At 32.4% G+C, this 12,186-nt stretch overlaps 1 protein-coding gene across 1 annotated transcript in view; it reads left to right on the top strand.

Annotated features, from left to right (window-relative positions):
• The window catches only part of LOC129231435 (tetratricopeptide repeat protein 38-like), a 66,242-nt gene extending 66,049 nt beyond the window's left edge, over positions 1–193 (top strand). The window contains exon 14 of the mRNA XM_054865750.1: positions 65–193. Within this exon, the coding sequence (XP_054721725.1) occupies positions 65–119 (55 nt within the window). The 3' untranslated portion in view covers positions 120–193. The remainder of the gene's footprint in view (positions 1–64) is intronic.
• Positions 194–12,186: the final 11,993 nt, after the last annotated feature.

The following is a 12,186-nucleotide window of genomic DNA, read 5'->3' as shown; positions in this document are numbered from 1 at the left end:
ACAATTATTTATATATGTTCATTTGGTTTTGGTACTTAAGTAATACCTAATTTTTTTTTCAAAGGCAATTGCTGAGTGAGCGTACAAGATTCAGAAGTATTAGCCAAGTGGCAGATTGAGTTGTGACTTAGCAGCTTTGTGAATTGTATGTATGTTTTATCTTTCTACATATTTCTGGTTCCTTATTATAGTTCTGTAGATAAGTCAAATGCATATTTTAAATTTAGAGATTTTAAGATTTTAAATTTAGTGAATACTTAAAGATTCAACATCAAGTCAAGAATTGTTTTTTTAAAAAGAAGGTAATTGAACATGCACCTCTATTACAGTTCTACAGCCCTATTGTGAAACACAAAGGTTTAGTTTGCAAAATTAAAGTTTTCAAGGTTTGGAGTGAATTATATAAACATGTTTTCTTGTTAATTACTTTGATTTGTGTTTAATGGCATAATGTGTTTGCATCTGCCTCTGATTTATAGTGATGTTCCTACTTTTTTTGGAAAATACATCATGCATGCGGCTTGCGTATGTGATAAGAAATACGCGTAAAATAAGTTTCCTTTCTCTTCAAAAAAAAGTCGTCTAACTACTTTAAAAACATGCATAAATGCCACCAAATTTCATTTGTCTATTTTTGTACAAAAAGATTTCGATTATATGAGGCATTTAGTATCAAAACTAGTTTAGTCCATGAGTTTTCAAAAGTCTTTTATTTCATAATTTGATGGTAGATATTATCATACCGTAAAACAACCTGGAATAAATCTCTCTCAATGAAGTCTAAAACTTCTTTGCCAGTATTACTGGTTTTATTTCAAAACTAGCTCAATCCTTGCTTCTCCTTAACAACCACTGTAAAAGCAAAAAGCACACTGGTAATGTCAACATTAGTAGAACAAATTGCTTAATTAACTTACGTTTTTGATTTTACAGGCTAGAGAAACAAAGCAAAAAAATGTTCAAAATCAGCTCAGTTAAAATTAGTTTTTCTTGAAAATTAATTAGGCAATACTACGAAATTGGAAAAAAACACAAAAATAAAATCTTAAACCAAAGATTGATTACTTAAGCAAAGAATACATCTTTTAGAAAAACTAAGTGAGCAGTGCTTGAATTGATTTTTTCTCTTCTGTAAAATTTTGAAAAACCGATTGAGCTGGTTAGGATAATAAACATCTCATCTAGTGATTGCAATACCGAAGAATACAATACTAGTATTTAGTTTTTTTAAACGTCATACAGGAATACCTGTATTAGAAATTTCTCAATCATTCAAAGCATACTTATTTTGTTGCCGTATTTCATATTTTTATGCAAAATGTGCATTATAAAAATTAGATACGTACCAAGTAGCACTTTGGCCAAGTACTCGGCCCAGTTACCAAGTACCAATTATGTTTAAGAAGAACCACCGACACTCATGTGATGAATTTTGAACTTATTGGAATAGTAATATAGACCTCCTTGTCCATCTAATAGTTTTTTAAACTAAATTCCTGCTGAAATTTAACTACATAATTATAAAAAAAAATTATGTCAAAAATTTAAAAAAAAAAATATTTTTAAAATTAAAAATAAATAAAAGGTATGATTAATCAAGTTGGAATTCAACAAATTATACCAATCTATTATAGTTCTAGTCCGCCAAACTTAAGTAATTTTTAAAAACAAATAAAACAAATGTGCAAGAACACTGCAGACACCTGTTTCTGCATTAGAAGGAACATCTTTTTCAGTGTATAAAATTTGAGCTAAAGAATGTAAAGACATTTGACAAAAAATCCGACTTTTGTTGGATGCCTTTAAATCCACGTGCTCACATTTTGTGCATTGAAAAAGGAATTTCTTTTGATGTCAAAACACTTGTCTGCACTGTGCTTTTAATGTTGTTTTATTTCCTTTTGTTTTTTAAGCAATGATGTTTTTATATTTCTTATAACTAATTTTTGTTTGTAGCAAAAATCCATTTTTAATATAAAAACTCCATATTTTCTATACTTACCTTTTTTGCACAATTTTTAATACATAAGGTATACTATAATTACATTTAAATATATAATAAATTAAATATATAATTACATTTAAATAATTTATTTAATACATAAGGTATACTTGGTACGTATCTAATTTTTATAATGCACATTTTGCATAAAAATATGAAATACGGCAACAAAATAAGTATGCTTTGAATGATTGAGAAATTTCTAATACAGGTATTCCTGTATGACGTTTAAAAAAAACTAAATACTAGTATTGTATTCTTTGGGAACATTAAAATAAAGATTTATTCCATTGAAGCATTACAAACTTCATTGTTCTCAAAATTTAAATTTGACTTGTAAATTTTAATTGTAAATGATTGCAGAATATTATATATACTTGCACATTTTTTATAAATTTTAATATATGTCTTGGACAATATTCAATTTTTTTTAACTACTCGGTATTGGGCGAGTATCTGATCAAAACTTGGCAGAGAACAGAGTACTCAGTAAATTGGCCGAGTTGACTGAGTACCGAGTAGATACCGAGTACTCGGTACGTCTCTGATAAAAATGTATTGGGAACAAATATAAAATTAACGAACAAATGCTATAATAAAAATTCAATAACAGGAAATGTAATGTATCTATTTAATTGTCCTTAAGCCTGGAACTCCTTTTAGTGCATCAACCTCCTGCAGTTGAAAATAAGCATTCTGAATTTACGTGGGGCAGTAGTACTTTACCTAATGCATGAGACACACTCCTTCTAATTGCCTCAAAGTCCTTTGTCTTCAAATAATATGGTTTCTTGCATGCTATACTTCATATTTTGTTTCTTTTTTATTGTGTATATCATCGCTTCAGAACAACAGTAAGACGGCTAATCCGAGGAATAACACTAAGATATCCTACTGTTACTCTGAGGCGACAATATGTATAGTAGGTTTTTTCATTTAAAGCTACACTCTTAAAAAAATCAGGAAAATATTAAGTGAATATTATTGTAAAATGGAAGGTTTACAGTTCGAAAGAATCTTATAGTAAATTGTACCAGAAAAATTATGCATTTGCAGGGCTAATTGGTATGCTCAGCAACTTACAGTGCGAAGCATATAGTTTTCAATTCCTGCTCACCCTTTGAGCCCCATGCAGTATTAGGGACTAGCATTTGGTTCTGTGAACTATGAGAAAGCAGGTTCTAATCCTGCTGCTTGTAAATCTATCTTTTCAATCAGCGCAACTAACCACAGCGCTCTGGTATTTTCTACAGTAGAAGTTTAGAGTAAAATATTGTTTTAAAATAATAAGTATTGACACCATGCATTGCAAAATTTTTTACTGTTAAGTTTCTGAGAAATTCTTAACAATGTAGTAGTAATTTCTTTTTGAGAGACTTGTCTTTTCTAGCATTAACATCATCTTCAATGACTTCCTCTTTATCAGGGTTGGTTTGTATACTTGCTTTTTGTGCACAATTTAGTTTGAAATTTACAGTACTGGACTACATTTATCTTGTTAGTATTTTTTTTTTTTTTAATTTTCAGAATTCTTTCTAATTATGTAAATATATGAAACTCTTTTCTAAGTCACTATGCCTTTTCTAATTGCAAATTTTCAAGGCACTGAAAATTGCAAAATATTCGTGCCAAGTATGTAGCTAAATAGATGGGACAACAAACCAATACCGGTGAAAACAAATTACCATTTGTTGTACTAACAGAAAGACAAAGTTTGGTACAATTAAGACAACTATTTTTTAAAATCACAAAGTATTGCTGTTTAAATAATTTTTAGCACAAATAAATTTTAAATTCTACTTGAAAGCAACTTTTATTTGAAAAAAAAAGCAAGGAAGTGGAAGAAGCAAACACACAAAAAGGAGATTCATCACACCATCATTGATGAAAATATCATTTGTATTATTTCCTGTAATATTTTATTTGATATTCTACTAATGCAGGGCTTTCCAAACTGTGGTCTGCGGCTTAGGGATCTAGCGATACTTAATTGTGGGTCCACGACAAACTTTTGAAAAAAAAAAAATTTAAATGGTAAATTATGTTGAATTATGCTTTTGTATTTGAAATTAAGAATTTTTGTTGCAACTGGTAAAAATTCTTGTTTTTGAAAATCCGGTAAGATTTTATTCAAAAAGACAAAGTTAGTTATGGCAGCAGGATTGAAATAGTTTTGCCCAACTTTAGAGTCATAACAATTGAAGTCGAGAGTTTGTACAAAGTGAAAAGCCTTCATCATTCTGTGCTGCTCCATTTTGTGTCTAGTTGCAATGCGACAAAAAGCACAGAAATTTTGTGAATTTGACGTAACCCAGAATGTACTGCTAAAACATGCTTATGTATGATGTTACATGGAGAACTAAATGTAGCCTTAGAAAATTAACTTTATAATATAAACAAAGGATTGTAGAATAACACATATGAGAGGTTTTATATACTGTTACATAATTGTGTATAGTATAATTAAACACAGGAGTTAATATAGGTAAATTAGTAAATAGGTAATTAGGAAAAATATTACTACTAATACACACATTGTAATCTATTCGTACATTCATGAAAAACTCATTTATTTCTTAAAAATGAATTTTTTTGGAAAATATTGAAAAAGGAAAATGATAATCAACAATTGTGGAATAAGTTGTAATCTAGATGGAAGATGAACAGTTTTATCTCAGAGTAAATTGAAATGTCCACAGGTAAACAAATGCACAAGCCTTATTTTCAATGCAAAATATTTAATATTTTCTAATGGATACACAATGGGACTTCTACTACCAAAGAAAATAATGAATAATTTCTAAAAAAGAAAGGTACAGAATTCCACCACAACCATTTTAAGTAAAGAAATCAGAAGTTTTTGTCGGTCTTAGTCAAGACTTTCAATTTAATTTACACATAATACTTGAATTTTTAATGTAATTAGATAGCAAACCAAGCTTAACAAACAAAATGTTTGTTTTAACTGGGATGTTGTGTTAAACGTGATCATATTAAGGGAATTCAACTGCACTTTAGGAATTCAAAGCTTGAAATAATTTGTTTTATCTGAATAGGTTTCACGTTTTTTCAAAATCCTTCCAAACTAGAAAATAGACAATTGTATTCAATAGTTCAGCTGAAAAAAAGAGAAAGTATTAATTAAAAAAAGTTGTAGGCAAATTTTCAAAGTTCAATATTTGAGGAACCTTGACTTTAATTTCATACTACTAGTGTGCTCAATATTTAACTCATTAATGTCGACTTCAAAATAATTAACTTCAATAATTTTATCAGTATCTATTCATTCTATGTCTACTTAGTGCATGATACACGATTTTTTTTTCCTCGTTGTATTTACTTTTTTTTTTAATGGCAGATTTTTGTACCAACCAGTGTTTTCATAGTCCGAAAGCACTTTTTTTTGTAAAATTCTGCTGAAAAAGAAAAACGTTATAAAAATATATAACTAAAATATTGCTTACACTCAAATAAGTTTTTTAAGTAAAATTATCTTTTTTCAAGTTACTAATTGCACACTTGAGTTTGCAAAATAAAATTCCATGAAATATGAGAAAATATAAAATGAAATAAAACATGTAGTTACATTTCAAAAATACTTAAACTCAACTTTTAGACATTTGAATCAACATAACTTTTATGGCACTCAGGATGCAGTGGTTGGTTACACTTCTCGCACTTGTAACTAGTTCTTTTACTGCAGTTTTTAAAACGAGCATGTTTAGTTCTGACTTCACAATCCAATGATTTTTTTTATCAAACCTTTGTTCCTTTTTGGCTTTATGCGTGATTGTCAGAGGTTTAGCAAGGCCACAGGTTAGTGTACCGTAGCTTCCTAACAGTTCTTGTATGATTGCCGAATAAAATCAAGTAATGTAATATCATTGCCTAGATTTTTGTGCAGACTCCATCCGTTTACCACGCTTGCACTCATGAGAAAAGGGAACACCACTTTTTTTTGAACGGATTCTAATGCGGCATAGGAACAAGTATTTTCTTTTTCTCAGAGGAACTCCATCTGCTGACAGTTTTGCATGGTGTTGTACGTACTTTATTACTTGTAACTGTTACAGCGGTGTTATCATGTCATTTTGCAACAACAATGTCTTCATTGCAAATATGTTCATACTTTCTTCTTGGTTGCTTTTTCATTTCCTTTTTGAAGGTCAAGGGAGCATTCAATTGTCTCTTCTCTCTCAAAGTACCAGTCGCCGCAATTCCATTTTTTGAAAGTTCTTTGAGTAATGGAATACTAGTAAAAAAATTGTCCATGACGACATGAGTACCCTCTTTAACTTTGCCTTTGTCTAGCAATCCAAGCACTACGTCAGCTCCTTGGCCTAAACCAATAGTGGGTAAGTTCGTAAATGCGCCACAGCACTGTTCTGCATGATAGAGAATTCCATCTGAGGAGGTAAGCACCCACAGCTTATACCCACGGATCGCTTTACCTCTTATGAACTGTTTGGCTCTATCTATCGTGGTTCAGTGGATTTTTTCTTTGGGTGCGAAGATACATACATTGTTCTAAATCAAATCTTGTTGAAGGGTAAGCAATTCTACTCGAAATATGGAAAAAAAGCTTTTATTTACAGCGCGAAAAACTTAGCGACTACATTCTAGTGTATCCATTTCTACTCTACAGTTGCCAGAAAAAGTTCTGAAAAGTCTTATTTAAAAAGTCTGCGCATGCGTGCTTTGGAGACTGAGGTTTCGCTCACGTCAATCACAAACATGCCGCCCCCCGTTGGACGGATGTCCAACCTCTTCTGCAAATGGCAAGGGTGACAATCTAGTGATGGATCTGGTGTATGTCCCAGCTTGAGTCCTCACGTCAGCAACTCTGGCTTTTCCATCCTCACCTAGATACACTTTCTCGATGCGGCACAAGGTCCAGTTCAAAGGGGTGGTACTGCAATTGTCTTTCAGGAGGGCAAGTTGTCCAACCTTGAGATTAGCCGTTGCTTGTCTCCATTTGCCTCGTGTTTGCAAGGAGTTGAGGTACTCTTTCGACCACCTGTTCCAGAAGTCTTTCCTCAACTTCTGGATCATAACCCACCTAGAAGGAAGAGACAAAGAATCCAAAGCAGTATCATTTTCAGGTATCGATAAGAGGGGAGCCCCAACTAAGAAGTGACCAGGTGTGAGTGGTTGCAAATCTGTAGGGTCCGATGAAAGGGGACAGATTGGCCTAGAATTTAAAATGGCCTCTATTTGGACTATGAGTGTATTCAACTCTTCAAATGTCAAAACTGATGATTTAGTTACTTTTAACAGAAGTTTCTTCGTGGATTTTATATTTGCTTCCCATAATCCTCCAAAATGTGGCGAAGCAGGCGGAATGAATTTCCATTCGATATTTTCTTCTGCGCAGAAACGCTGAACATGATCTTTTCTACAAATCTGAAATAATTGATTCAAAACAGAATGAGCACCTTTAAAGTTAGTAGCATTGTCACTCCAAATAGTTGATGGCTTCGAGCGTCTTGCTATGAATCTCTTCAAACATGCCATGAAGGCATCTGTGGTCAAATCCGAAACAATTTCTAAGTGCGTAGCTTTTGTGCTAAAACAGATAAATAAAGCAACATAAGATTTTAATTTTACTCTAGATCTTTTCAAGTTAGGCTTTGTGATAATAGGTCCTGCGAAGTCAATTCCTGTTGTTTGGAATGTTCTTGACGGTACGACTCTATCTCGGGGTAAATCTCCCATAATTTGATTGATCGTCTGATTTTTTGTTTTAAAGCAGGTTAAACATTTGTTTATAATACGTCTTACACGCGCTTGCCCTGAGGGTATCCAAAATAATTGTCTAATGACCGAGAGTGTAGTTTGAGTTCCAGAGTGGAAACATTTTTTATGGTAATATTCTATGAGTAAATCTGTAAAATGATGGACTTTGGGCAAAGGCAATTGATGTTTCTGAGAAACTGAAAGTTCTGATTGGTTTAATCTGCCACCTACTCTTAAAAGTTCATCTTTGTCGAGGAAAACGTTCAAATTAAGTAGCTTACTATCTTTGGGAAGAGTCATATTCTTCTTCAAGCATTTGATCTCTTTTCCGAATTCATACTGCTGAATTTGTTTAACCAATAACTTTGTTGCATTCTGCAATTCAAATCCACTTAGGTGATCCTTTTTCCTCTCTAAAGGTTGAAGCTTACAATTTTTTAAGAATCTTAGACACCACGCACTAATTCTAATCAGTTCCATGAAGGACGAATATCTTGAAATGAGGTCATTTTCAACTTTATCTTCGGATACGACTGTTTTCACTACAACATTTTTTCTGACTTCTAATTTTTCCAATTCATCATCAGAAGGATTCAATGGTTCTAAACATTTCGGCCAATATGTTTCATCTTGTCTTAACCATGTGGGTCCATGCCACCAAAAATCACTGTTCCTTAATTCTTCAGCTGACAAGCCTCTTGAGATACAATCACTTGGATTTTGGGATCCAGGACAATGCGACCACTCACTGGGGTTGCTATACTTCTGTATTTCTCGTACTCGATTTCTTACGAAAACTTTCAGCTTTTCGGGGTTACTGTTGATCCAAAAATAAGAAATAGATGAATCTGTCCAAAAATGACGAGTGAACGGAGTTTCAATAACTTTAGAAATCTTGTCGCATAATCTAACAGATAGGAGTGTACTTAGCAGTTCGAGTCTCGGTATCGATAGAGTTTTAAGCGGAGCTACTCTACTTTTGGAAGTTAAAAAATTAGAAATGATTCTTCCATCATTGAGCTGAGCGCGAAGATATACCACAGTCCCGTAAGCTCGTTTAGAGGCGTCAGAAAAGGAATGTAGTTGGATGGAATGTACTTTGGCAGGAAGGGCTTCAGCCAAATAATGTCTGGGTATGCTAATCTCTTTTAAGTGTTGAACTTGATCGCACCATTCATTCCAAATTTTACTTTGTTCTTGCGGAAGACTGTCATCCCAATCTAGTCCCAAACACCATATTTCTTGTATCAAACATTTTATTCGGACAACAAAAGGCCCTAAAAATCCAATCGGATCGAACATGCGACTAGCAGCCTGTAAAAGAAATCGTTTGGTGTTATTCCTTTTAGACAAAAACTTTTCTAAATTTTGTGTGTCAAAATAAAATACATCCTTCTCGGCATCCCATGCAACTCCTAAAACTTTGCTGGGAGTTAAGAATTGATTGTCGGAATGATTTGTGTCTTCTATGTCTAGTCCGGTGTCTTGCCACCGTTTGTTTAGCTGGGCAGAATTTGTCTTCCATTTTCTCAACATCATACCCGCCTCTCTAAAAATATCTCGACTCTCTATACAAGTTTTCAATGCTTCTTCTACATTCGTTTGGCCACTGATGAAGTCATCTACATATAATGAACTACTCAAAAGGTTGCATGTTTCTGGGAATTCATCTGTGTATTTTTTCAAATGATGCCTAATAGTTGCTGCTAAGAGAAACGGACTTGAACTAACTCCGAATAGAACTCTCGACATTTTAAATATCTGAAAATTTTCGTCATTCTTATTTCCCTCTGGTTCATCATCCCAAAAGAATCTGGTATAATCGCGATCTTCTTCGTCTATTTCTATCTGCAGGAACGCTTGTCGAATATCCGCAGAGAATGCTATTGGATTGCTTCTAAATTTGTTTATTAAAATAAAAAGATCAGGAGTAAAGTTAAGACCGGTGTATAAACAGTCATTCAAGGACAATTGGTTTTTGGAATGAGAACTTGCATTGAAAACTATTCTAAGCCTACTTGTGGTTTTATCATTTCGAATAACAGCTCTATGTGGCAAATAAAAGGTATTAGCCTTTTTTTCGATTTCATTCTTTCCCAGGACAGGTTCAATAATATTTTCATTTATGTAGCTGTCCAAAACTGCTTTATATTCATAAAAATGAGCGGGATCATTTTTGAAAGTATTTCTCAACCTTAGAAAACTTCTTTTCGCTACGTCTTCATTACTATCCAACAACGGTTTCATGTCAGCTTTCCAGGGAAGCTTAACTTTATAGCGACCATCATTAAAAGTAATCCCCGATTCAAATTTTTTTCATTAATTCTTCATCTGAATTGTTTTCTTTTACCGTTTCAGATTCAACACCTAAATTTTCGAGTTCCCAAAATTCCCTTAATTGGTCTGAAATATTTTTCTCTTCTACGAAAACTTTCATACTCAACAAATCATTGGTAATATCACTTTTACCAATTAAACACCACCCAAATATAGTTTCACAAGTTACAAGTTTGTCATTTAGCCTTTTTAGCCTTCCCGATACAATATCATAATAATAATCCACTCCAATCAATATTTCAATTTTATTGTTTTTGTCGTCATAAATATCCGCAAGTTGTAAACCTCTTAATTTTATATGCGACTTTCTAATATTCAAATTAGGAGCAGGCAAATTAGTAGCAGATATTTGATCGGTCACTAAAGCATCAATTTCAATGTTAAGCGAAGGCTTGTTTCTATTTTCTAACTTCATTCTTACTACGTCATATTCCTTTTCAATTCCTTGTTTTGACCCGAATGCATATACAGATAAAGTTTCCTTTTTAACAACAGGAAGTTTTAATTTAAATGCAATTTCACGCGTGCAAAAACTCCTCATCGAACCGTTGTCGAGCAATAGTCGAGAAGGTGCGTATGTACCTTCTTCAGAATGTTTTACTAAAACAGAACAAGTTTGTAACAAAATATTATTGCTTGAAGTTATTCCTATCTCATTTTTACCAGAGCTATCATTATTACACTGAGAGACAGCGGAAACAACTTTATTTTCAATCTCTTCCTTTTTCGCATTACGCTTGTTTTCCAACTGATAACAAATAGCTCTGCTATGTTTCAAATTACAAATATCACACATTTCTTTTTTCTTGCATTCACGAATTTTATGAAACGATTTCAAACACAGAAAACATCTGGCTTGTTTTTTAAGTATTTCTTTCTTCTCATTAACACTTAAATTATTACATTTTTCTGAGTCATGTGAATCATTACAGAAAATGCATTTGCTTTCATAAATCGGTGCTAAATATTCATGAGCTCTAGAAGAATTATGACTACGCAATGAAAAATTCGGATCAAATGCTTTGCTACAAGTGTTTTGTCTATGATCTGCTGTGGCGCCAGGCTTCGGCAGCTTGTCTGGCTCGCGAGAAAATGATTTCGGTTTTTCTTCTTTTTGCTTATGAAGCAGAGAGCTACTTTCCCTACATTCGATTTCAACCTTCAGAAAGTTTAAAAGTTCTAAAACATCAAAATCAGTCCCATTCGAAAAATTACTCAAACGTTTTCTATTGAAATCTAAAGCTATTTCTTCAGGTATTAATTTTATAAGAATAGGAAGCAATAAATGTCCGTACATACCAGAAGTTACATTTAAAGAATCAAGACTTCTGATTTGCACTTCTACAGTATCATATAACTTTCTAAGAGCAAATGTATTGTTGGAATTTTTTACAGGATGCAAATTTAATAATTTTGACATATGAGCATTAATAACAAGCTCTTCTCTACCAAATCTCTGTTTTAACAATGTCAAAGCTTTCTCATAATTTTCATCTGTTAGTGCAAAACCATTTACAACGTTAAATGCTGCACCTCCTAATAAGGATTTTAAATATGAAAATTTGTCAATTTTTGTCAAACTATCATTCTTATCTATAGAATTTTGAAACTGATTAAAAAATTCCAACCATTGACAAGGATTACCAAAATATTTCTCAATAGGCAATTTAATATTTCTCGAACAATCAGCAGAAACATTTCTATTCAAATAAACATTGTTTTCAATGCTTGAACTTTCAATGTTTTCTTGTGCATTGGAAAATACTTGTACATTAGAGTCAAATTGTCGAGTGTTTTGCTTCATTTTCAACTGAGCAGAAATTTTAGAAATCAAAACAACTATTTTCTGGCCATATTCAACGGCCGCTACAATTTCTGTGTCAAATTCTTTTTCATCGCTAATTATATCTTGAATTTCTTTATCTATTTCTTTAATTTGTTTCGACATTTCAGTTAAATAATCAAGATGTTCTTGTAATGTTCCTACATTATAAGAATCTAATACTTCAACATCTAATTTGTTCACATATTTAGTAACTATTCCTTTCAGAACAGCTCTCGATCGTTTCTTTTTTGAAAGTTCAAGCTCCATATTATATTTCTACTGAACA

Source organism: Uloborus diversus, chromosome 10 (genome assembly GCF_026930045.1).
Source record: "Uloborus diversus isolate 005 chromosome 10, Udiv.v.3.1, whole genome shotgun sequence".
NCBI lineage: Eukaryota > Metazoa > Arthropoda > Arachnida > Araneae > Uloboridae > Uloborus > Uloborus diversus.
This window is presented reverse-complemented; position numbering and strand designations above follow the sequence as displayed.